Genomic DNA, 27,544 nt, shown 5'->3' with positions numbered 1-27,544 from the left:
GTGAAACACCCAGTTTCTGTTCGGCTACCTAAGTCTGGGGAAGACCACCTCTGGCCCCGCCAAACGTGTGAGATTGAGGTGTGAGCTCACCCGAGACCCCCTGTTTGGGTGGAGGCTGCATGATTTGTTTCCCTGATACAAGTCAATACCATGAAATAATAGACTGGACACCATACACGATTGAACGATTGAGCTTTACAATTCTCAATTTGACAATAGGGTTGGGACAGAAGAAAAGAGAAAGGGCCCAAGTCTAATGTGCACAAGTTGGAGATCACAGTTTCCCCTTCGCTGCTCCTCCTTCGATCACCCCGGGCTCTGTCGGACAGTATCCCATTCAGGGACGGGGCAGGTATAATCTCTCCTTCAGTCGCTCCACGTCGCCACAGAATCCTCTTACTTGGTGCCGGCTCCAGGGCGGGCTCTGGGTCAACCTGCACCTCTTGTCCCAGAGGCAGAAGGTGGTTCCGATGTGGAATCTTGACAGGCCCGTTCCCGTCCTCTGGTTTCACCCTGAAAACTGATCCGTTTAGCATCTGACTCTCCACTACATCGGGCGTAGCCACCCAGTGTTCAGCCAACTTATGCTTCCCAGACAGCCCCAAGTTCCTTGTGAGGACTCTGTCTCCCGGCAGGAGTTGGGAGAACCTTACGTTTTGATCATAGCTCCTCTTACTTCCTTGATTCTGCCAGTTCATAAGACTTTTATCAGCTCCCTTCTCATATCAGACACATACTTCAGATAAGTCTTCGATGGTCGGTCTTTCTCCTCAGTCCCAAAATAAAGGTCGCTGGGCGACATTGCCTCGCGCCCAAACATGAGATAATTTGGCGAGTACCCGGTAGCTTCTTGTCATCTGCAGTTGTAGCAGTGGAACAGATCTCCAATACGTTGAGTCCAATTGTTCTTCTTGCAGATTTCCAAGTTTCCGAGCACGTCTGGTGAGGTCCGGTGAAACATCTCCGGCTGGGGATCACCCAGCGAATGACAAGGCGTAGTCCACGACTTCTCGACCCCAAGCGGGCTCAGTACATCATGTATTCATGTATGACCCTACTCTCGAAATCCTGTCCCTGACCACTATGTACCCGCCTGGGGAGGTCATAATAAATTAAATATTTCTCCCATAAAACTTTGGCCACCGTGGACGCCCTCTGATCGTTGGTAGGGAAAGCCTGCGCATGTCTGGTGTAGTGATCCGTGATGACTGAGACATTCGTCGTGTTTCTGGTATCGGGTTCTATTGACAGGAAATCCATACACACCAGGTCAAGAGGCCTCGCACATTTCTCTGACATTAAATGTACCTTTGAATTAAAATTGGGGGCCGTTTGGACAATCCTGCTTTTTCAGGCGGCTGGAGCGGTAGTACTCGGTGACGCGGTCTCCCAGTCTACGTCAAGTCTCATCAGTATACAAGAAGTCACAGCACAGTCATAGTCATAGTCATATTCACACTCATACTTTATTGATCCCGGGGGATACGATGAAACAGATACGATAGATAACCCCAACCGACTCACAGTTGAAGTGTCGCCTCACCTGGAAGGACTGTTTGGAGACCTGAATGGTCGTGACGGAGGAGGTGAAGCAGCAGATGTAGCACCTGTTCCACTTGCAAGGATAAGTGCCAGAATGGAGATCAGTCGGGAGGGGAGAATGGACAAGGGAGTCACGTGGGGAGCAATCTCTGCGGAAAGCAAAACGTGTTGAGGGGGAGGAAAGATGTGCTTGGTGCTGGGATGCTGCCGGAGATGGCGGATGTTGCAGAAAATTATGTGCTGGACACAGACGATGGTGGGGTGGTCGGTGAGGACAAGAGGAATTCTCCTACCCTGACCTGCAGTCACTGTCAGACGGGTCAGCAGATGTAGTCTCTCCCCCTGTCTCCTACCCTGACCTACAGTCACTGTCAGACGGGACAGCAGATGTAATCTCTGCCTCTGTCTCCTACCCTGACCTACAGTCACTGTCAGACGGGTCAGCAGATGTAGTCTCTCCCCCTGTCTCCTACCCTGACCTACAATCACTGTCAGACGGGACAGCAGATGTAGTCTCTGTCCCTGTCTCCTACCCTGACCCGCTGTCACTGTCAGATGGTAACTAAATCTAGTTGCGAGTTGACGAGGGACTGTTAATGTCAGATTCTGCAGATATTGCAGCAGTTCCTCACACCCAGGACTGAACTCTGGTCACTCAGCATTGCAGGGGTTTGTTAGATCAGAACTCCACATGATACAGCACAATCAGGCCATTCGGCCCATCGAGTGTGCTCTGCGATTTCATCAGCACTCAGTTCCAGTTCATCGCTCAACACACAATCCAGAATAGCTGATCCCCAACGTGTTCAACTGACATCTCGTTGGCATTTTACAAATTTCCCCCTCTGTAATCAACACTAACCTGATTTTCCTAATTGTAATCCCCCATGACTATCGTAACATAGCCCTCTTGGTATGCGTTTTCTCTCCAATTGTAATTCGTAGACCACATCCTTACAACGGTTGGAGGTCTGCATATAAATCATCGCAGGGTCTTGTTACACTTAATGATTCTTCGCTCTACCTACAGAGATTTTACATCTTCTGATCCTTTGCCGCCCCTTTTTTTGTAATGATTTGATTTCATATTTTAGCAGAGGCACCCACCCCTTTGCCTACTTACCTGTCCTCTAGATACAACGTGTCTGCTTGGACGTTAAGCTCCGGGTTGTAATCTTCTTTCAGCCACGACACGGAGATGTACTCAAATCACACTGTGCTACAAGTTCACCTCTGTTACTCTGTACACTGCGCACATTCCTTCAGTCCTGCAATCATCACCCTTATAGATGTTGTCTCACTTTAACGGTGCAACTCATTCCGTTGACTGCAATTTTCACCTGATATCAGCCTCTGCATTTTTGTTTATTACGTGTGATCGTGAACAATAGCTAGATCAGAAATGCTGATCAAGTCAACAAGTTCCCAAAGAGAACTCTGACAGGCCAATCAGATGGTTCACCGCTGCTCAGCGATAGAACACAAGAAAATCATATGTACAATTAAGAAACATTTAAAAAAAAATAGTAGAAATACTGGAGTCATGATGAAGTCTGCTGGAGAGAGACATTTATACACCTGCTGTCCTCCATTATTCAAAGAGATTGAAGAATAAGGTTGCAGGGTGACAAAACGTGACAGGAGCACTTGGAACTAAAAACTAATCACGACTGGGAGAAAACAGCATCTGTTCTTTACGCACTGTTCTCTAGCAGTTTAAGGACTAAGTCCAGCCGGAACATAACTCAAAGTGCTCTTGAAAGTCAGGTATTAACCCTACCTGCCAACAGCCAAGCATTGCCATCCTGGTCCCCTTCATCATATCTTATGAAGAAGCATGTGCCTTCCCTCCCAGAGATGATAGGTGTTTGTGCACTCGACTCTTGAAGGCTTGGAACCCATCGTCACTGATGTTTCCAACCACAGTATCTGGAAGGCTGTTCCAAATTCTGATAGCACAGTGAAGGAAGCTTCTATTCAGTGTGTAGGTTCTCTTATCAGGCATAGACACAGCATGAGCAGGCACAGATAAAGCTGATCGTGTGGTGTGCCGTCTCTCAAAACATGAGGGTAGCATGGCGCTTGCTAGTACTCTCACTGCACGCTACCTCTGTTGCCAACCAGCTACCTCATCCCCAGCACTCACACTCCGGTTCCCATCCCCCTGACAAGTTATTTTAAACACAAGCTCTAACAAACCTGCCCACGAGCATACTGGACCCCGCCAGGTTCAGATGCAACCTGTCCCTGTTGTACAGATCATTGCAACCCCAGGAGAGATCCCAATGACCCAGAGATCTGATGCAATGCCCCTGCACCAGTTCCTCAGCCACACATTCATCTGCCAAATCATCCTATTCTTACCCAATTTTGAAATGTTGCCTCTCCTGGAAGGACTGTTTCTAAGCCCGAATGGAGCTGAGGGAGGAAGTAAATGGGAGCGTGTAGAACTTCCCTCGCTGGCAAGGATATGTTCCAGGAGGGAGATCAGTGGGGGGAGCGGGGTAAGGTAAAGATAGGAAGGTAGGAAGCGGTTTAGACAAGATAACCATGAAAATCGGTCGGGTTATAAAAAATGTCAGCTGGTGTGAGTGTGTTTTGTGAGCCCTGCTACCTGCCACGGTCGGTGTCCTTCTCAGGTCAGCTGTCAGCTATTGCGCCAGTGTGGATGGTGGAGGCTTTACAGGGATGGTAAATGGTGTAGGGGTCAGGCGGGGTTACAAAATGACGATGGGTGTAGGGTAAGAAGGGTTTTCACAGATGGTGAGCACCACAAGGATCGGAGGTGTGAACAGAAATGGGGAGTGACATAAGGGTTTTCACAGAGGGTGAGGTGTGAAGGATCGGAGGTGTGAACAGAAATGGGGAGTGATGTAAGGGTTTTCACAGAGGGTGAGGTGTGAAGGATCGGAGGTGTGAACAGACATGGGGAGTGATGTAAGGGTTTTCACAGAGGGTGAGGTGTGAAGGATCGGGGGTGTGAACAGAAATGGGGAGTGATGTAAGGGTTTTCACAGATGGTGAGGTGTGAAGGATCGGAGGTGTGAACAGAAATGGGGAGTGATGTAAGGGTTTTCACAGAGGGCGAGGGCCACGAGGATTGGAGGTGTTAACGGAAATGGGGAGTGACGTAAGGGTTTTCACAGAGGGTGAGGTGTGAAGGATCGGAGGTGTGAACAGACATGGGGAGTGATGTAAGGGTTTTCACAGAGGGTGAGGTGTGAAGGATCGGAGGTGTTAACGGAAATGGGGAGTGACGTAAGGGTTTTCACAGAGGGTGAGGTGTGAACAGAAATGAGGAGTGATGTAAGGATTTTCACAGAGGGTGAGGTGTGAAGGATCGGGGGTGTGAACAGACATGGGAAGTGATGTAAGGGTTTTCACAGATGGTGAGGTGTGAAGGATCGGAGGTGTTAACAGAAATGGGGAGTGACATAAGGGTTTTCACAGAGGGTGAAGGCCGCAAGGATCGGAGGTGTGAACAGAAATGGGGAGTGACGTAAGGGGGTGTGAAGGAATGCTTCTCCACCACTAGGGAAACGTACTTCACTTGTCGGACCAAAATGGCATTTCTTTCTGTAACAAAATGGAACCTGTATTGCATCAGAGTGCTTTGCTAATAATCTTGGTGCAACATGATGCTGATGGTACCTGAGCACTTGAGAGCAGAACCGCAGCTGTGTGACTGGAAGAATGCCAAACATTGTTTCAGCAGACAACAGAATGCACCTTGTCCTTGAACCGGTGTCCAAAGGGGTGATGGTATTGTCTCTTTTTGATAAAGCTATTACCAGCACCTGGGCAGTGCTAGTTTTCCCTTGCTGCAAATAAACATAAAGGGACTTATGATTGATCCACTCTGAGTTAATTGTTGTTGGTTACCAGATGTGGTGAAAAGGTGCTTAACACCATCTCCTACCTGGACACTCACTCTTACCTGCACCCACACCTTACTCCCCACCGCTTCGCCATCTCAACACTATACAACAATTCAGTAGAAACTGAAATACCCATTCCGTCCATTGAGTCTTCTCCACCATTCGATCACGGCTATTGGATGTCCCCTCTGAACCCCACGCTGCTGCCTTCTACCAGTCACCTTTGACACCCTTATTAATCAACAATCCACCATTTACTTAGTTAAAATCCATTACGCCACTGGTGTTTGGGGCAGCAATGAGGAGATTGCAGGAGAGGTTCACCAGGATGTTGTGTGGATTGGAATCATGAGCTACTGTGTAAGGAGAGTTCGGATAAACTTGGGCTGTTTTCTCTGGAGTGGAGGAGCTCAGGGTGACCTGATAGAAGTTGATCAGATAACGAAAGATCTCGATAGAGCAGATAACTGCCACTTTTAATCTTCTGGGTCACAATGTCAAATACCAGAGAGCATGCATTTAGACAGATGAGGGACCTGTGAAATTCATTGCCACAGACAGCTCAGAGGCCAAGTCATCCTGTTCAGATAAAACATACATTGATTAGTAAAGTCATCAAAGGTTAAAGGGTGAAGGCAGGAGAATGAGGTTGTGAAGGAAAATAAAAGGCACTGGGACAGGTACAGAAAAAGGAAACTTTAGAGGGAGGCGTGTCAAGCACAGACAGATGGGACAGACTCAGATAGGGGATCTTGTCTGGCATGGAGCAGTGGGGCTGAACACCAGTTCATTTTCCACTCCCAGACCTTCACAGAGATCATTTCTCATCAGTACAAGTTTTAAAAACAATACATTTCAATGTTCAAGTTCAACGTAAATTTATTACCGAAGTATGTCAACCAGATGCTATCAACAATTCAGTTTCTTGTTGGCAAGGCAACTCAACGCTCACCCCCAGCCTGGGGTAGGGAATGGGACCAATTCCAGAGGGGGACAGTTTGGTGAGTCTGAGACTTTGTGAATGAGCCCTAACACCATCCTCCTCATTCCCCTTATCCCTCCCCACTCCCCTGCCTCACACTCCACTGCATATGTTTGTGTGTGTCTGAGAGAGAGAGAGAGACCTGTCCGCCCACTTCACCTTCCAGCAACCATGTCCCCTCCACCCCAATGCAAACTCCTGTACATACAGTAATCCTTGCGGGCTCAAATGATCCAATAACATTATGCCCTCCCTCCTGCACCAAATCCTTAGACACATGTTAAACTGTATAATCTTCCTATTCTTGGCATGTGGCACAGATAACAGACCTGTGGTCACAGCCCTGGACGAGCTGCCCTTTAACTTAGCACCTCACTCCCTTCAGAACCTCGTTACTCTACCAGCCCATATCATTGGTACCCACATGGATCACGACCTTCACTGTTCACCCTCCTGAGCAAAACTGAGTGCTCGGCCGGAGATAACCCAGACCTGGAGCACACAGGAAGCTACATACCATCCTGGAATCTCATTCTCACCCACAGAACATCCAGTACGTTCCCTTAGCTAATGATTCACCAATGACCACAGCTCGCCTCTTCTCCACCCTCCCCTGCTCAGTTTCAGAACCAGACTAAGCGCCAGAGACCCTCCTGCTGTAACCTTCCTTTGCCAGGTTATCCCACCATCTCTAACTGTGACAAAAGTGATATATGTGTTGTTCAGCGGGATGGACACAGGGGTACACTGCACTTGCTGTTCTCATCCCCCCCCTCCCCCCCCATTTTCGCTTCGCGACTGTCACTCAGTTTCCTGTGGCGTACAGCCTGGTTACAACTACCTCTCTATATGTCCGACCTATCATCCCTCCAGCCTCCCGAATGATCTGGAGTTCATCCAGTTCCAGCTCCCACTCCTTAATGTGGATTATTTGGAGCTGAAGCTGGATGCCCTTCTCACAGGTGTAGTTATCAGGGACACAGGAGGATCTCCTGCCTTTCCACATCCCGCAAGAGGAGCTTTCCACTATCCTGCCTGGCATCTTGACTGTTCTAACTGAGCAAATGTGAGGAAGGGGGCAAAAACACTTCCACCTCCAGTATAACTTTGCCTTCTCTGTGCGAAGGCTGTCCTGACTGAACCCTCAAAGAGGTAAAGCCTCAAAGTCTCCACTCCAACTCTGCCCAGTCCAGCATCGGCCACTCCATTTGCTGCTGCCTAACGTTGGCATCTTCTTGATCATCAATCCTGACTGTTGACTGGCCCCTGGTGAAAGCTCAAAAGTAACCTGCCCTGAAACCACTGCCTTTAATGCTCAATTGGCGAACTTGAGTGAATTACGCCCTCTCAAGCTTCTGATCTCTCCGTTTAATGATGGGTCAAAGCCCGGCAGGGTGACACAAGGATGAATGACTGATTGAAACCCATCCCACACTCAGAGCAGGTGACCACCCTCACCACAGTGTGAACCCGCCACTGTCTCTGCAGTGTGGATGAGTGTGTGAATGCCTTCCCGCAGTCTGAGCAGGTCAACATCCTCTCACTGCTGAAAACAGTCTGGTGTGCAGACAGGCGAGATGAAAGTGTGAATTAATTCCCAGTTGGAACAGGTGAACGGCTTCTACCCAGTGTGAACTCGCTGATGTTCATTCAGTTGAGATGACTGAGTGAATTCCTTCCCGCAGTCTGAGCAGTTGTACAGTTTCTCCCCTGTGTATACGTGCGGAGTTCATTCAATACCGGATGACTGGCGAGACCTCTCTCAGAAAGGGGTATCCTTGGCCGCTCCAATAGTGTTGTAAGTAATCCTGGAGTAACAAACATCAGCCTCATCGGTCCAAAATGCATTTTCATGTCCCAGCATCTTCTCAGTTAAGTTTCATTTCCATTCCTCAGACTTTCCGGCAAGTTCGGGGGTTCCTGTCCTCCAAAACGTAGCATGACAGGTTTGGAGAGGGTGCACCACACAGAGCTGTATTTGAGTGCTCGCAGCATAAGAAATAAAGTGGATGGTCTTGAAATTCAGTTAGATTGGCAATATGACGTTGTGGCCAAATCTGAAACTTGGCTAAAGGATGGCTGCCACTGGGAAAAGAGAGTTGAGAATAGAGATACGACCAGTAGAAAATGACACGGGAGATATTGTGATGGGAGACACAGAGATGGCAGAGGAACTGAATGCGTATTTTGCATGATTCTTCACGGTGGAAGGCATCTGCAGTACTGAATATCGGACATTCAAGAGTGTCAGGAAAGTGAAGCACATGCAGTGAAAGTTACAACTGAGAAGGTGCTCAGGAAGGTTAAAGGTCTGAGGGTGGATAAATCTCCTGGACCTGATGGAATGCACCTTCGGGTTCTGAAGGAAATAGCTGGAGAGATTTCGTCGGCATTACTAAAGATCTTTCAAGAATCGATAGATTCTGGCATAGTACCTGATGACTGGAACATTACAAATGTTACTCCACTATTTAAGAAGGGTGGAAGGCAGCAGAAAAGAAACTACAGACCTGAAAGCCTGACTTCAGTGGTTGGGAAGTTGCTGGAATCGATTGTTATGGATGAGATTACGGAGTACTAGGAGGCACATGACAGGATAGGCCAAAGCCTGCGTGGTTTCCTGAAAGGAAAATCCTGCCTTAATAACCTACTGCAATTCTTTGCGGAAATTACAAGTTGGGTGGACAAAGGAGATGTAGTTGATGTGGTATACTTGGATTTTCAGGGGCCTTTGAAAGGTGCTGCACATGAGGCTGCTAAGCAAGATAAATCTCATGGAATTAGAGAGAATTTACTACCATGGTTGGAGCATTGGCTGATCAACAGAAAACAGAGTGGGAATAAAGGGATCCTGTTCTGGCTGGCTGCTGGTTACCAATGGAGTTCCACTGTGGTCGGTGTTGAGACCACTGCTTTTTATGATGTATGTCAATGACTTGGACTGTTGGATTAATGGATTTGTGGAAAAATTTGCCAATGATACAAAGATAGGTGGAGGAGCGGGTCGTGCTGAGGAAACAGAGTGCTGGCAGAGAGATTTAGATAGTTTCAGGGAATGGGCCAAGAAGTAGTCAATGAAATACAATGTTGGAAGGTGTATGGTCGTGCATATTGGTGAAAGAAATAAACAGGCAGACGGTTATTTAGATTGGGAGAGAATTCAAAATGCAGAGATGCAAAGGAACTTGGAAGTCCTTGTGCAGGATACCTTAAAGGTTAACCTCCAGGCTGAGTCTGTGGTGAAGAAGGTGAATGCAATGTTGGCATTCATTTCTCGAGGTACAGAATATAAGGGCAGGGATGTGATGTTGAGGCTCTATAAGGCTCTCATGAGACCACACTTGGAGTATTCTGAGCAGTTTTGAGCTCCTTATTTTAGAGAGGATAAACTGACATTGGAGAGGGTTCAGAGAAGAGTCACAAGAATGATTCCAGGAATGAAAGGGTTACCACACGAGAAGCATCTGTCTTCTCTTGGGCTGTATTCCCTGGAGTTCAGGAGAATGGGGGGGGGGTCGGGAGGGGGAATCTCATGCAATCATATCGAATGTTAAAAGCTCTGAACAGAGTAGATATGGGAAAGTTATTCTATGACAAGACAGCACGATTTCAGGATTGAAGGACATCCATTTAGATCAGAGATGAGGAGAACTTACTTTACTCAGACGGTGGTAAATTTGTGGAATTTGTTGCCATAAGCAACTGTGGAGGCCAAGTCATTTGGTGTGTTTAAGGCGGAGAAAGATAGGTTCTGGATTAGCCAGGCCATCAAAGGGTATGGGGAGAAGGCAGGGGAGTGGGGATGACTGGAAGAATTGGATCAGCCCATGACTGAATGGCGGAGCAGACTTGAAAGGGCAAATGGCCGACTTCTGCTCCTATATCTTATAGTCTTAATTGGGATGTCTGAGTGAATCCTTCCCCACATTCAGAACAGGTCAGTGGCATCCCCCAGTGTGAATTCGCTGATGTATTTTAAGCTCAGAAGACCGAGTGAATTCCTTCCCACAATCTGAGCAGGTGAACGGTTTCTCCCCAGTGTGAATTCGCTGGTGTGCCTTCAGTTGAGATGACCGGGAGAAACTCTTCCGACATTCAGAGCAGATGAACGGCTTCTCCCCAGTGTGAATTTGGTTGTGCCTCAAAAGATGGGATGACCAAGTGAATCTCTTCCCACATTCAGAGCAGCTGAAAGGTTTCTCCCTAGTGTGAACTCGCTGATGAACCTTCAGTTGAGATGGCTGAATGAAGCCCTTCCCACATTCAGAGCATCTGAATGGCCTCTCCCTAGTGTGAAGTTTCTGATGTACCTGAAGTTGAGATGTCCGAGCAAATCCCTTACCGCATTCAGAGCAGATGAACGGCCTCTCCCCAGTGTGAAGTCGCTGATGCACCTTCAGTCGAGATGGCCGAGTGAAGCCCTTCCCACATTCAGAGCAGATGAATGGCCATTCCCCAGTGTGAAATCGCTGATGATCCCTCAGTTGAGCTGAATGGGTGAATCCCTTCCCACATTCAGAGCAGATGAATGGTTTCTCCCCAGTGTGATCTAACTGGTGTGTCAGTAGTTGAGAATGCCGAATGAATCCTTTCCCACAGTCTGAGCAGGTGAACGGCCTCTCCGCAGTGTGAACAAACTGATGTTCTTTCAGCTGAGCTGAACAGGTGAATCCCTTCCCACATTCTGAGCAGGTGAACGGCCTCTCCCCAGTGTGAATTTGCTGGTGTTTCAAGAGATGAGATGAAAGACTGAATCCTTTCCCACATTCAGAGCAGGTGAACGGTCTCTCCACAGTGTGAACAAACTGATGTTGTCTCAGATGAGCTGAATATGTGAATCCCTTCCCACATTCTGAGCAGATGAATGGTTTCTCCCCAGTGTGAATTTGCTGGTGTCTTAAGAGCCGAGATGAAAGAATGAATCTTTTCCCACATTCAGAGCAGCTGAACGGCCTCTCCCCAGTGTGAACTCGCTGATGTGCCTGAAGTTGAGATGACCGAGCAAATCCCTTCCCACATTCAGAACAGATGTACGGCCTCTCCCCAGTGTGAATTTGCTGATGTATCTTCAGTCGACATGGCCGAGTGAATCCCTTACCACAGTCTGAGCAGGTAAACCGTCTCTCCCCAGTGTGAATGAACTGATGTTGTAGCAGGTGATTTGACTGAATGAATCCTTTCCCACAGTCTGAGCAGGTGAATGGCCTCTCCCCAGTGTGAACTCGCTGGTGTCTATGTAGTGTGGACGATTGAGTGAATCCCTTCCCACAGTCTGAGCAGGTGAACGGCATCTTTTCAGTGTGAACTCGCTGGTGCTCATTCAGTTGAGATGATTGAGTGAATCCTTTCCCACATTCAGAGCAGGTGAATGACTTCTGCCCAGTGTGAACTCACTGGTGTCACTGTGGCGTGATTGACTGTGTGAATGCCTTCCCACCGTCCGAGCAGGTCAATGTCCTCTCACTGGTGAATTTTCTGATATACCTTTAGCATCAATAACAGAATGGCTTCCCGCTTGCAGAACAGGTGGAGCATCTCACTATGGTGTGAACTTGCTGATGTATCTTCAGACTGGATGACTGAGTGGTTCCCCTCCCTCACACAGAGCGGGTGAATGGCCTCTCCCCACTGTGAACTCACTGGCGTGTCTGTGGGTAGCCTGTGAGTGAATCTCTTCCCACACTGAGAGAAGGAGAATGATATCTCTATGCGATCAATTCTCTGGCAACTCAGAAAGTCAGACGTTTGAATCACTTGTACAATCAAAGCAGTTGAGAACTGATCTCCAGTGAACAAATGCTGGAGTGTTCTCAGCTCCCGGTTCCAGTGAATTTTACAGAGTAAAAACAGAAAACTTCATCTCAAAGACAGAATACATTACCAGCTGGGATGAAACACTTCTTCATCTCCAAGGATCGACAACAGATGTGTTGGTGCAGCAAAGAAAATATTTGGTCACTCCTTAAATATCCAGACAGCAAAACTGATATGTTGTTGTGTTTGAGATTCCCGTACACAAGTGTTCTGCCATTTCAAACCTGTAAAAATATTGGCAATCGACATCAATGGGTGAAGGACAATATTTCAAGAGAGGTTTTAGTCTGTGGTGAGAACATCAGAACAAAAGAAATAGGAGCAGGAGTTGGCCATCTGGCCCTTTGAGCCTGATCCGCCATTGAATAAGATCATGGCTGATCTGGCCATGGACTCATCTCCACCTACCTGCCTTTTCCCCATAAACCTTAATTCCCCAACTATGCAAAAATCTATACAATCTTGACTTAAATACATTTACTGATGTAGCCTCCACTCCTTCATTGGTCAGAGAAATCCACAGATTCACTATCCTCTGGGAAAAGCAGTTCCTCCTCATCTCAATCTCCCACCGAACCTTGCGGCAATGTCCTCTAGTTCTAGTCTCATCTACCAGTGGAAACAACTTTCCTGCCTCTATCTTATCTATTCCTTCCAGAATTTTACATGTTTCTATATGATCTCTAAATGTGAGCTCTGGCATCACAATTTTAGCAATTTCAACACAAGTTGGGGGTACTCAACTTCAGATATACCCCAGGGTACTGTGTGAAGTGAGGAAGGAAATTGCTGAGCCTCTGGCGATGATCTTTGCACATCAATAGAGAGAGGAAAAGTACTAGAGGATGAGGAGATATTGTACCCTTTTCAAGAAAGGGAGTAGAGATAAGCCAGGAAATTACAGACCAGTGGTTCTTACTTCAGTGGAGGGCAAGTTGTTGGAGAAGCTCCTGAGAGACGGTCTTCTATTGGCTCTCCTCCATTATGTCCCGTTTAAGTTTAGAGACAATAAGAAGTGGGACATTTGATACATCCTTTAAATTTGAGCAAATCTGGTGACCTTTTATCCAATATTTTCATTTAATTTGATTTATTACTCTTTCATTTTTTTCTGACATTTTAGATTTGATCAGGAAGTCTTTCTTTCTTCTTTTTTGGTCGTACCCTCTAAATGGACTGCCCAGTCCCTCTTTTTTTGTTTTTTTCTTCTATAGTGTAGTGGATTTTTTTTCTGTTCACTTATAAAAATATAACAATTACAGCAAGGAAACAGGCCATCTCGGCCCTTCTAGTCCGTGCCGAACGCTTACTCTCACCTAGTCCCATCTCCCTGCACTCAGCCCATAACCCTTCATTCCTTTCCTGTCCATATAACCACCCAATTTTTTTTAAGTGAGAAAATCGAGCCTGCCTCTACTACTTCTACTGGAAGCTCGTTCCACACAGCTACCACTCTCCGAGTCAAGAAGTTCCCCCTCGTGTTACCCCTAAACTTTTGCCCCTTAGCTCTCAACTCATGTCCTCTTGCTTGAATCTCCCCTATACTCAATGGAAAAAGTCTATCCACGTCAACTCTATCTATCCCCCTCATAATTTTAAATACCTCTATCAAGTCTCCCCTCAACCTTCTACGCTCCAAAGAATAAAGACCTAACTTGTTCAACCTTTCTCTGTAACTTAGGTGCTGGAACCCAGGTAACATTCTAGTAAATCTTCTTCCTATAATTCGGTGACCAGAACTGTACACAATACTCGAAATTTGGCATTACCAATGGCTTGTACAATTTTAACATTACATTCCAGCGACGGAAGACGAGAGGTGCCCTTACAGATGTGTATAAGATGATGAAAGGCATTGATCGTGTGGGTAGCCAGAGGCTTTTTCCTGGGGCTGAACTGGCAAACACGAGGGGTGTAGTTTTAAGGTGTTGGAAGTAGGGTCAAAGGGGATGTCAGAGGTAGGTTTTTCACACAGAGAGTAGTAGGTGTATGGAATGCACTGCCAGCGATGATGGTAGAGGCAGATACCATGGAGTCTTTTGAGAGACTGTTAGATATGTACGTGGAGCTCAGGAAAACGGAGTGCAATGCGGTTGGGAAATCCGAGGCAGTTTCTAGAATAGGTTACATGGACGGCACAACACTGTGGGCCGAAGGGCCTGTAATATATTGTAGATTTCTATGTTTCTATATGCACTCATCTTCGAACAAGGCACGGATCAGACATTCTGACTGACCATCAAATTCTCTGACTGTATTCCTGTCTGTGTGAGAATGTGCTATTTCTGACTTCAATCAACCTAAGACTTGGCTCAATTTGTCTCTGTCCTTTGGTATTATTTCAAGTTCTAGTCATGTTCCACAAGACTACAAAGAGCACTTGTTTCTACATGTATGATCCTGGAGATTTACTAATTACTCGGATACCCTCCCACCAGCTGATTGACAGTGAGGAACCCATCGATGGCAATGCCAATGAATATAAAGTGGAGGGCAGTGGCTATTCTCACTGGACTGCGGCACTTTTGTGATGTGAAAGCCACAAGTCACTTGTCATCGAGGCAAAGGTGTTTCATATCGTTATTCACTCAGAGAGAACTAAATCTGACGGAAAGTTTTATTTCCATACAGCACTAATTGACATTTTCACCGACTGGAAGGTAAACTCTTCAACCGAGATTAACTGGGAACTATATTTTTGTTCGGAGTTCATAATCTCTCGGATTTACATAGCTGGAGCTCGGCAGTGTTTGGGAGATACATCCGCTCGCCCTTCCTTTGACTGTACGGGACAACGCCGGTACGATCGCCCATGGCTGCCACTTTACCCAGAAGCCCTAACGATGAGAAACCTCCCTGTCCGCCATTGAAAAACAGGAATGCGCATGTGCGGCAAAACAGGCGGCGGAGACGCCCGCGGCCTACGAGTCGAAAGCTCTCTTGGGCCCGGGTACGGATCGTGGGGCTGAGAAAGAGGGAAAGGACTAGGACTGTCGTGGGTTGCAGCACCAGTGTGGCTGGAAATCACAGTAGTTGTCCTTCGGTCGCGTTTCAGACGCCGGTGATTACTTTTTACCGCCCGGAGCTCGCTCTTACCTGCCACCGATCACTGTGAGCTTCTCGTCTACACAGCGCATGCGCGATATCCGCATTGGTCCCGACGACCACGCATGCGCATTGGTTTAAATTGGAGACAATCTGCAGATGCGGAAAACCAAAGCAACTCACACAAAGTGCTGGAGGAACTCGGGGAGGCGGCAGCAACTATGGAGAGGAGTGAACAGTCGGCGTTTCAGACCGAGACCTTTCAAATCTCTTACTATCTCTTCTTTCAGTTAGTCCTGACGAAGGATCTCGGCCCGATACATCGACTGCTCATCTTTCTATAGATGGTGCCCGGCCGACTGCGTTCACCAGCAACTTTTGAGTGTTGCCCGTCTTCAGGACTGGAAAGGAAGGGAGGGTGTCAAAATGTGGGGGGAGATGAGGTGATAGGTGAAACCGGGACATAACAAACAACTGGCTAGTTTACGATGTTAAATGTCCGTTACGTCGCTTCTTTTTTCGAGTTCTGTGCCTGAAGATCGCAAAGATCCCGGGTCTTCAGACACACAGCAGATATTCCGACACCCCCGACGACAAACGGGTCTCCTGTCGTGACACCTACCCTCGATCCGCCCGTCTCGACAACCCCGAAATCCTAGGCTTCCGAATTCGAGCCGAACTCTTGGGCCGAGCCTTTGGCGTGCCGAACAACGGCCAGTAATGGAACCCCGACAGCGGGTCGCATTTCGGCAAAGAACTGTAATCAGCGTGTAACCCCAGGTAAGAGTTTTAAAAAGAACCATGAAATGGAAAAATAGAGATATTAAAGATGGAAATAGAGCTTTTTTCCGAAGATGCAAGCAAAGGAGTCGCCGCTAGGCCCCATTAACCTTTCTAAGCTTCGTCTTCATTGCCTAATCCGATGTCTAATTTACACACATGCCTGTGCCTAAACCCAAATGATCTCTAACACGCCCACGTGCTTCTTCCTAAACCCAAACTGATCTCTAACTCGCCCACATGCTTGTTCCTAAACCCAAATAATCTCTAACTCACCCAAATGCTTGTCCCGAAACTCAGACTGATCTCTAAAACCCAGACCCCTGTCCCCAAGCCTAAATCTGTCCTCCCACAACATGGCATCCCAGCCACTGAATCCTAATCTGCATTGTAACTCCTCACATCCCTGTCTCTGAACTTATTCTGATCTCGAACACCCCACATCACAGTCGCTAAACCCTAATGCATCCGGGAATCTAACACCCCACCTCTGTCCCTAAACCCTCATGTAATCTGATATCTAACAAACCTAAACTGATATCGAGCACCCCACATTATTGTCCCTAAACCCTAATGCAGTCTGGTATCTCACACCCCACATGTCTGTACTTAAACCTAATCTGATGTCTAAGACTCCACACCACTGTCTCTAATCCCTAATGTAATCTGATGTCTATCACCCCACATCTGTCCCCAAAACTAATCTCTTCTGATCACTGACACCCCACTTCCCAGACCCTGAAGCATAATTTGAACCTTGCCTCTCCACATCCCTGTCCCTAAACCCTGACCTGACTTCTACGCACCCCCCACCATATCTCTGTCCCCAAACGTAAATGGAGCCTCTCACAACGTCTCATCCCTGCACCTTACTGTCATATGAACACTAATTTCCTGACATCCCTTTCTTGAAATCTTAAACCGAACACAGAACCCCCTCCTCCCTGTTCCTAAAGGTTAGTCTGACCTCTCACACCCCACCCTCCTGTCCCTAAACGTTAACCAACCTAACCCACCACAACCATGTCCCTAAACGCCAATCTATACCTCTCCACATCCCTCATCCGAGACCCTAATCTCACCTCTCAATCTCCAGACCACTGTCCCTGAAGCTTAATTTGACTTCAAACACCCCACATCCCTAAATCTAAACTCTCATCTAATCTGACGTCCAATACCCCACATCCCTGAAACTGGACCCTGTCCTGACCTCAATCCCACCATAACCATGTCCCCAAATGCTAGTCTGACCTCTAACTTCCCACATATTGATCCAAAATATAACCTGAACTCTATATCTCCACATCCGTGTCCCTAAATCCTGATCGGAGCAAACTCTAATGCATGGGCCACACAAAAGTCGCACGGCTCCTTGATACTGAATCTCGGTGAAGAGATCAGAAGCACAAGACGGGCTGTTTTCCCAATCACAAGTTATCCTAACAGTGGCACACTTCTCATTTTCCCGGTACACGAAATGCCAATGAAAATGACGTGGTATCAAGCAAGGCAGGGAACCAGTAAGTTAAACCCAAGCTGGGAGCACAGAAAACGGTTCAGCACAAAACCAAAGTGACAGGGTGGAATGACACTGAATCTCCAGCAAACCTTGTTAACTTAACCCACGCAATTCTCTGTTCCCAGATTTAGAATAAAGATCAGTGTAGATCAAAAGCAGGGAAGTCACATCTCACTTACTTTGAGATGAGGCGTTATAAATACACCTTAAAACATTCTACTCTCCAAAATGTCAAACAGAACCAAATAACGAGAACTAAAACACCTGAACCGTCAAAATGACACGGCTTTCATTATCTTGGTACGTGGGATGTGGACAGGCTGGGCCTGATCAACCTCGGCTGAGTCACCGAGGAAAGGGCGTCTGGTAATGTCACCAGGTTCGGGTACGGCTCAAGTGCGGAGTGAGAGACACTGAAGCAGGTCGGTATTTCACAGATGTTAATACGAACAGTGCTAAATGGAAAATAAAACAATAAACGCAAGGCCAAACAGGGCCGGTAACTAACACTCTCAAAAGGAAAATGAAGCCGACACTGCGGCTGAAAAGAACATCTGATCATTAAACGAAAACCGCTAGTCTTCGGGATCAGTTGATTTGAAAGACCAACATCTCAGGGAAGGCCGAATGAAAAACAGCAGCGAAGAGCTGTCATGTTCTGTTTCAAATCTCGACAAGCACTACGATGACAGGAATGGAGTTAACTCATGTATTTCTTTCGGGTGTCAGACGTGGGAATCCTGGGAGACTATCAGCCTCCTTGATGGCCACATCTGCCCCAGGTGCACCAAGATGCATCTCCTCAGAGACCGTGCTAGGGATCTGGAGCTGCGGCTTCATAACCGACAACTTATTAGGAAAAGTGAAGAGGTAATAAACAGGAACTACAGGGAGGTAGTCATCGCTGGGCTACAGGGGTCAGAAAACTGCGTGACTGTCAGGAGAGGGAAGGAAAATGCTCGGATAGTGGAGAGCACCGCTGTGGCTGCCCCCTGGGCAACAAGTATCTCGTTTTGGATGCTGTTGAGGGGGATGACCTGACACAGTACAGCCATGGTGACCGGGTCCCTGGCACTGAGCCTGGCGCTGTTGTGCAGGAGGGAAGGAGAGAGAAGAGGAATGCGGTAGTCATAGGGGATTCTATAGCCTGATAGAAATACCGGCATGGTGTGTTGCCTCCCAGGTGCCAGGGTACGGGATGTCTCGGATCGGGTCCTGAATATTCTGAAGGGGGAGGGTGAGCAGCCTGTTGTCTTGGTACATGTTGGTACCAATGATGTAGATAGGACAAAGGAGGAGGTCCTGAAGAGAGATTTCCAGGAGTTAGGAAGGAAGCTGAGAAGCAGGACCTCCAGGGTAGTAATCTCGGGATTGCTACCTGTGCCACGTGCTAGTGAGGGCAAGAATAGTAGGATCAGGCAGATGAATGCGTGGCTGAGACACTGGTGCAGGGGGCAGGGCTTCAGATTCTTGGATCATTGGGATCTCTTCTGGGGGAAGTATGACCTGTTCAAAAAGGACAGGTTACACCCGAACCCGAAGGGGACCAATATCCTGGCGGGAAAGTTTAATACAGCCGTTAGGGAGGGTTTAAAATAATTTGGCAGGGGGATGGGAACCGGAATGACAGAGCGGAGGAAGGGGAAAACAGAATTAAATCTAAGATAGTGAGCAGTAAAGATGTCAGGAAAGACAGGCAGGTGATGGGGCAAATTTGTAGTCATTGGAATAAGCTGCAGTGCAATAAAGTTGCAGTGAAATCAAAGCGAAAAGTACCAAATACTGGTCTTAAGGTGTTATACTTAAATGCACGCAACATAAGGAATAAGGTGGATGATCTTGTCGTACAGCTACAGATTGGCAGGTATGATATTGTGGCCATCACTGAGATGTGGCTAAAGGATGCATCTCCCTGGGAGCTGAACGGCCAAGGATACACGGTGTATCGGAAGGATAGGAAGGTAGGCAGAGGGGGAGGCGTGGCTTTATTGGTAAGAAATGATATTAAATCATTAGAAAGAGGTGATATAGGATTGGAAGGTGCAGAATCTTTAAGGGTTGAGCTAAGAAATTGCAAGGGTAAAAGGACCCTGATGGCAGTTACTTATAGGGCTCCAAACAGCTGCAGGGTTGTGGACCTCAAATTACAACAGGAAATAGAAAAGGCTTGTCAGAAGGGCAGTGTTATGATAATTGTGGGGAATTTAACATGCGAGTGGATTCGGAAAAACAGGTCAGCACTGGATCTCAAGAGAGAGAATTTGTGGAATGTCTGTGAGATGGCTTTTTAGAACAGCTTGTTGTTGAGCCCACTAGGGGATCGGCTGTACTGGATTGGGTATTGTGTAATGAACCGGAGGAGATTAGAGAAATTGAGGTGAAGGGACCCTTAGGAGGCAGTGATCATAACATGATTGAGTTCACTGTGACATTTGAAAAAGAGAAGCTGAAATCTGATGTGTCGGTATTTCAGTGGAGTAAAGGAAATTACTTGGCCTGAGAGAGGAACTGGCCAAAGTTGACTGGAAAGGGACACTGGCAGGAAAGGCGACAGAGCAGCAGTGGCTGGAGTTTATGTGAGAAGTGAGGAAGGTGCAAGACAGGTATATTCCAGAAAAGAAGAAATTTTCAAATGGAAAAATGATGCAACCGTGGTTGACAAGAGAAGTCAAAGCCAAAGTTAAAGCAAAGGAGAGGGCATACAAGGAAGCAAAAATTAGTTCGAAGACAGAGGATTGGGAAGTTTTTAAAACCTTACAAAAGGAAACTAAGAAGGTCATTAAGAGAGAAAAGATTAACTATGAAAGGAAGCTAGCAAATAATATCACTTTGGATACTAAAAGCTTTTTCAAGTATATAAAGTGTAAAAGACAGGTGTGAGTAGATATAGGACGGATAGAAAATGATGCTGGAGAAATTGTAATGGGAGATAAGGAGATGGCAGAGGAACTGAACGAGTATTTTGCATCAGTCTTCACTAAGGAAGACATCAACAGTATACCGGAGCAGGGAAGAGAAGTGTGCGCAGTCACAATTACGACAGAGAAAGTACTCAGGAAGCTGAATAGTCTAAAGGTAGATAAATCTCCTGGACCAGATGGAATGCACCCTCGTGTTCTGAAGGAAGTAGCTGTGGAGAAAACGGAGGCATTAGCGATGATCTTTCAAAAGTCGATAGATTCTGGCATGGTTCCGGAGGACTGGAAGATTGCAAATGTCACTCTGCTATTTAAGAAGGGGGCAAGGAAGCAAAAAGGAAATTATAGACCTGTTAGCTTGACATCGGTGGTTGGGAAGTTGTTGGAGTCGATTGTCAAGGATGAGGTTACAGAGTACCTGGAGGCATATGACAAGATAGGCAGAACTCAGCATGGATTCCTTAAAGGAAAATCCTGCCTGACAAACCTATTCCAATTTTTTGAGGAAATTACCAGTAGGCTAGACAAGGGAGATGCAGTGGATGTTGTATATTTGGATGTTCCTTCCCGCAGTCTGAGCAGTTGAACAGTTTCTCCCCAGTGTTTGCTCGCTGATGTTCATTCAATACTGGACTGAAAGTGATATATTAGAATGCACACAACATAAGAATTAAAATCGATGATCCTGAAATTCAGCTACAGATTGGCAAGTATGATATTGTGGCTACCCTTGAAACTTCACAAGAGTATGGCTGCCATTGGGAGCTGGACATCCAAGGATATACGGTGTATTGGAAAGAGAGGTCAGTAGGCAGAGGGGGTGGTGTGGCCTTGTGTATAAGAAATGATATTAAATCATCAGAAAGGGATGACACAGGATCAGAAGGTGTAGAGTCTCTATGGTTGGAGGTAAGAAATGGCAAGGGTAAATGGACCCTAATGGCAGTTCTATACAGGCCTCCAAACAGCAGTCGGGATGTGGATTACAAATTACCGCAGGAGATAGAAAAGGCATATCAGAAGGGCAATGTCATGATAATTATTGGTGATTTTAACATGAAAATGGATTGGGAGAAACAGGCCAGTATTGGACCTCAAGTGAGCGCATTTGCGAAATACCTGAGGGATCGCTTTTTAGAACAGCTTGTTGTTGAGCCCACTAGGTCATTGGCTGTGCCGGATTGGGTGTTGTGCAATGATCCGGTGGTGATAAGTGAGATTAAGGTTGAGGAACCCTTGGGGTCAGTGATCAAAATATGATCGAGTTCACTTTGAAATTTGAGAAGGAGAAACTAAATTCCAATGTGTTGGTATTTCAGTGGAATAAAGGAAATTACAATTGCATGAGAGGGGAACTGGCCAAAGTTGACTGGAAAGGGACTCGAGCAGGAAGGACAGCAAGGCAGCAATGGCTGGAATTCCTGCAAAAAATGAAGGAAGTGCAAGACGGATATATTAACAAGAAGGAATTTTCAAATGGAAGAAGGACGCTACCGTGGTTGACAAGTGAAGTCAGAGCCAAAGTAAAAGCAAAAGACAAGGAAGAAAAAGTTAGTGAAAGATAGAGGATTGGGAAGCTTTTAAAAACTTGCAGAAGAAAACTAAGAAGGTCATGAGGAAGGGAAAGATGAATTACGAAAGGAAGCTGGTGACTAATATTAAGAGGATGCGAAAAGCATTTTTGAAGTGTAACATGCTGTAAGGTTTCACTGCTGATGTAATGGCTTCACTGTAATGTTCCAATGCTGAGGTAATGGTTTCTCTGTGGCAGCAATGTTTGGGTTACGGCGAGAGATAATGGGGCATGCTAGCCAATGAGCAGGATGTTGTTCTTTCTTGCGTGTCTGGGAGCCGGGAATTCACGGGTCGTTTGCCGGGGAGAAATGAGCAGAGGAGACGCGAATGGACAGAGTTGGTAGACCTCGGATGGAGTGGACTTGTAGTGAGGGTCCGAAGGTCAGCGAGGATCAGAGGTCGATGGTGGACAAACAGCTTATCAGTGAGCTCCAACATTGTACAATAGACTGTTTCATGAGAATGGGCCCTTTTTCTTTTTTGTTTTCTTCACGAACCATATCATTAAATTAGGAGTTATAAAGCTCAATCGTTTAATCACATACTGTGCACTGTTTGTTATTTCGTACTGATTTGTAACAGGGGACACCACGCAACATCCACTCAAATAAGATTTCTTAAGTTTGTCCGGGCCAGGGGCTATCATCCCCTATGTTAAGCCACTAGACGAAGCGAGAGTTAGGGTAGAAAGGGTAAGAGAGTTGAGGATACATATAGGACAAATAGAAAATGACACAGGAGATATTGTAATGGGAGACACAGAGATGGCAGAAGAGCTAAATGCATACATTGCATCATTCTTCACGTTGTAAGACATCTGCAGTACTGAATATCGGACATTCAAGAGTGTCAGGGAAGTGAAGTACATGCAGTGAAAATTACGACTGAGAAGGTGCTCAGGAAGTTTAATGGTCTGAGGGTGGATAAATCTCCTGGACCTGATAGAATGCATCTTTGGGTTCTGAAGGAAATAGCTGGAGCGATTGCACAGGTATTAGTAACGAACTTTCAGGAATCGATAGATTCTGGCATAGTACCTGATGACGGGAAAATTACAAATGTTACTCCACTGTTTAAGAAGGGTGGGGGGCAGCAGAAAAGAAACTACAGACCTGAAAGCCTGACTTCAGTGGTTGGGAAGTTGCTGGAATCGATTGTTACGGATGAGATTACGGAGTACGGGGAGGCACATGACAGGATAGGCCAAAGCCTGCGTGGTTTCCTGAAAGGAAAATCCTGCCTTACTAACCTACTGCAATTCTTTGAGAAAATTACAAGTTGGGTAGACAAAGGAAATGTAGTAGATGTGGTGTATTTGGATTTTCAGTGGGCCTTCAAAAGGTACTGCACATGTGGCTGCTTAGCAAGATAAATCCCGTGGAATTACAGGGAAGTTACTAGCATGGGTGGGACATTGGCTGATCAACAGAAAACAGAGTGGGAATAAAGGGATCCTATTCTGGCTGGTGCCGGTTACCAATGGAGTTCCACTGTGGTCGGTGTTGAGACCACTGCTTTTTACAATGTATGTCAATGACTTGGGCTATTGGATTAATGGACTTGCGGCTAAATTTGCCAATGATACAAAGATAGGTGGAGGAACAGGTAATGCTGAGGAAACAGAGTGCTGGCAGAGAGATTGAAATAGTTTCAGGGAACGGGCCAAGAAGTAGTTAATGAAATACAATGTTGGAAAGTGTATGGTCGTGCATATTGGTGAAATAAATAAACAGGCAGACAATTACTTAGTTTGGGAGAGAATTCAAAATGCGGAAATGGAAAGGAACTTGGAAGTTCTTGTGTAGGATATCCTAAAGGTTAACCTCCAGGCTGAGTCGGTGGTGAAGAAGGCGAATGCAATGGTTGCATTCATTTCTCGAGGTACAGAATATAAGAGCATGGATGTGATGTTGAGGCTCTATAAGGCTCTCATGAGACCACACTTGGAGTATTGTAAGCAGTTTTGGGCTCCTTATTTTAGAATGGATATACTGACATTGCAGAGGGTTCAGAGAAGATTCACAAGAATGATTCCAGGAATGAAAAGGTTACCATACGAGAAGCATCTGGCTTCTCTTGGGCTGTATTCCCTGGAGTTCAGCAGAATGGTTGGGGGGGGGGAAGATGGGGGGGGGGAAATCTCATTGGAACATTCTGAATGTTAAAAGCTCTGAACAGATTAGATATGGGAAAGTTATTTCCCATGGTAGGGGAGTCTATGACAACAGGGCACGACTTCAGGATTGGAGGACATCCATTTAGAACGGAGATGAGGAGAACTTACTTTTCTCAGACGGTGGTAAATTTGTGGAATTGTTGCCACAACCAACTGTGGAGGGCAAGTCACTTGGTGTGTTTAAGGCAGAGAGAGATGGGTTCTTGATTAGCCAGGGCATCAAAGGGTATGGGGAGAAGGCAGGGGAGTGGGGATGACTGGAAGAATTGGATCAGCCCATGACTGAATGGCCGACTTCTGCTCCTATATCTTCTAGTCTTAATTGGGATGTCTGAGTGAATCCTTTCCCACATTCAGAACTGGTGAGTGGCACCCCCCAGCGTGAATTTGCTGATGTATTTTAAAGTCCGATGACCGAGTGAATTCCTTCCCACAATCCGAGCAGGGGAACGGTTTCTCCCCACTGTGAATTCGCTGATGTGCCTTCAGTTGAGATGACCGGGCGAAACCCTTCCCACATTCAGAGCAGATGAACGGCTTCTCTCCAGTGTGAATTCGGGTGTGCCTCACAAGATTGGATGACTGGGTGAAACCCTTCCCACATTCAGAACAGTTGAAAGGTTTCTCCCCAGTGTGAACTCGCTGATGAACCTTCAGCAGAGATGACAGAGTGAAACTCTTCCCACATTCAGAGCAGATGAACGGCTTCTCCCCAGTGTGAACTCGCTGATGCACCTTCAGTCGAAATGGCTGAATGAAGCCCTTCCCACCTTCAGAGCATCTGAATGGCCTCTCCCTAGTGTGAAGTTTCTGATGTACCTGAAGTTGAGATGTCCGAGCAAATCCCTTACCACATTCAGAGCAACTGAATGGCCTCTCCCCAGTGTGAAGTCGCTGATGCACCTTCAGTCGAGATGACCGAGTGAATCCCTTCCCACATTCAGAGCAGATGAATGGCCATTCCCCAGTATGAAATCGCTGATGATCCCTCAGTTGAGCTGAATGGGTGAATCCCTTCCCACATTCAGAGCATGTGAATGGTTTCTCCCCAGTGTGATCTAACTGGTGTGTCAGTAGTTGAGAATGCCGAATGAATCCTTTCCCACAGTCTGAGCAGGTGAACGGTCTCTCTGCAGTGTGAACAAACTGATGTTCTTTCAGCTGACTTGAATAGGTGAATCCCTTCCCACATTCTGAACAGGTGAATGGGCTCTCCACAGTGTGAATTTGCTGGTGCCTTAAGAGCCCAGATGAAAGAATGAATCCTTTCCCACATTCAGAGCAGGTGAACGGTCTCTCCGCAGTGTGAACAAACTGATGTTGCTTCAGATGAGCTAAATATGTGAATCCCTTCCCACATTCTGAGCAGATGAATGGTTTCTCCCCAGTGTGAATTTGCTGGTGTCTTAAGAGCCCCGATGAAAGAATGAATCCTTTCCCACATTCAGAGCAGCTGAACGGCCTCTCCCCAGTGTGAACTCGCTGATGTGCCTGAAGTTGAGATGACCGAGCAAATCCCTTCCCACATTCAGAGCAGATGTACGGCCTCTCCCCAGTGTGAATTTGCTGATGTAACTTCAGTCGAGATGGCCGTGTGAATCCCTTCCCACAGTCTGAGCAGGTGAACGGCATCTTTTCTGTGTGAACTCGCTGGTGTTCATTCAACTGAGATGATTGAGTGAACCCTTCCCCTATTAAGAGCAGGTGAATGGCTTCTCCTCGGTGTGAACTCGCTGGTGTCACTGTGTTGTGGTTGACTGTGTGAATGCCTTCCCACCGTCCGAGCAGGTCAATATCCTCTCACTGGTGAATTTTCTGATATACCTTTAGCATCAATAACAGAATGGCTTCCCACTGTCAGAACAGGTGGAGCATCTCACTATGGTGTGAACTTGCTGATGTATCTTCAGACTGGATGACTGAGTGGTTCCCCTCCCTCACACAGAGCAAGTGAATGGCCTCTCCCCACTGTGAACTCTGGCATATCTGCAGGTAGCCTGTGAGTGAATCTCTTCCCACACTGAGAGAAGCAGAATGATATCTCACTACGATTAATTCTCTGGCAACTCAGAAAGTCAGACGTTTGAATCACTTGTACAATCAATGCAGTTGAAGGACTGATCTCCAGTGAACAAATGCTGGTGTGTTCTCAGCTCCCGGTTCCAGTGAATTTCACAGAGTTAAAACAGAAAACTTCATCTCAGAGACAGAATAAATTACCAGCTGGGATGAGATACTTCATCTCCAAGGATCGACAACAGATGTGTTGGTGTTGCAAAGAAAATATTTGGTTGCTTCTTAAATATCCAGACAGAGTCCGCTAAACTGATGTGTTGTTGTGTTTGAGATTTCCGTACACAAGTATTCTGCAATTTCAAACCTGTAAGAATATTTGCAAAAGACATCAATGGGTGAAGGACAATATTTCAGGAGAGATTTCAGTCTGTGGTGAGAACATAAGAAATAGGAGCAGGAGTCGGCCATCTGGCCCTTTGAGCCTGATCTGCCATTGAATAAGACCATGGCTGATCTGGCCTTGGACTCATCTCCACCGACCTGCCTTTTCCTCAGAACCCTTAATTCCCCTACCATCCCAAAATCTATCCAACCTTGTCTTGAATATATTTACTGAGGTAGCCTCCACTCCTTCACTGGGCAGAGAAATCGACAGATTCACCACTCTCTGGAAAAAGCAGTTCCTCCTCATCTCCATCCCAAATTCCCCCAAATCTTGAGGCAATGTCCTCTAGTTCTAGTCTCATCTACCAGTGGAAACAACTTTCCTGCCTCTATCTTATCTATTCCTTCCATAATTTTACATGTTTCTATATGATCTCCTCTGAATGTGAGCTCTGGCGTCACAATTTTACCAACTTCAACACAAGCTGGGGGTTGTCTACTTGAGATATACCTCAGGATACTGTGGGAAGTGACAGAGGAAATTGCTGAGCCTCTGGCGAAGACCTTCGCACATCAATAGAGAGAGGAAAAGTACTAGAGGATGAGGAGATATTGTTCCCTTTTGAAGAAAGGGAGTAGAGATAAGCCAGGAAATTACAGACCAGTGGTTCTTACCTCAGTGGAGGGCAAGTTGTTGGAGAAGCTCCAGAGAGGCAGGATGTATGGGCATTTGGAGAAGCATAATCTGATGTGGGGTAGTCAGCATGGCTCTGTCTAGGGCAGATCGTGCCTTACAAACCTGATTGAATTCTTTGAGGAGGTAACAAAACACACTGATGAATGTAGAGCATTGGATGTAGAGTACATGGCTTTCAGTAAGACTTCTGATAAGATTCCTCATGTGAGGCTCATTCA

At 46.5% G+C, this 27,544-nt stretch overlaps 2 protein-coding genes across 2 annotated transcripts in view; both read right to left on the bottom strand.

The window, feature by feature from the left end:
- Positions 1–7,196: 7,196 nt before the first annotated feature.
- Positions 7,197–15,343, bottom strand: LOC140185313 (uncharacterized). Its single transcript, XM_072238705.1, has 2 exons — positions 15,313–15,343; positions 7,197–12,440 (listed from the first exon to the last, which is right to left on the bottom strand). Exon 2 carries the CDS (start codon positions 11,691–11,693, stop codon positions 10,341–10,343), a length of 1,353 nt encoding a protein of 450 aa, XP_072094806.1. The 5' UTR covers positions 11,694–12,440; positions 15,313–15,343; the 3' UTR covers positions 7,197–10,340.
- Positions 15,344–24,148: 8,805 nt separating this feature from the next.
- The window catches only part of LOC140185219 (uncharacterized), a 165,613-nt gene continuing 162,217 nt past the window's right edge, over positions 24,149–27,544 (bottom strand). The window contains 1 exon segment of the mRNA XM_072238608.1: positions 24,149–25,879. Within this exon segment, the coding sequence (XP_072094709.1) occupies positions 24,548–25,879 (1,332 nt within the window). The 3' untranslated portion in view covers positions 24,149–24,547.

The sequence above is a fragment of the Mobula birostris genome, chromosome 20, assembly GCF_030028105.1.
Source record: "Mobula birostris isolate sMobBir1 chromosome 20, sMobBir1.hap1, whole genome shotgun sequence".
Lineage (NCBI taxonomy): Eukaryota > Metazoa > Chordata > Chondrichthyes > Myliobatiformes > Myliobatidae > Mobula > Mobula birostris.
Note: the sequence above shows the minus strand (reverse complement) of the source record. Positions and strands in the feature narration are given on the sequence as shown.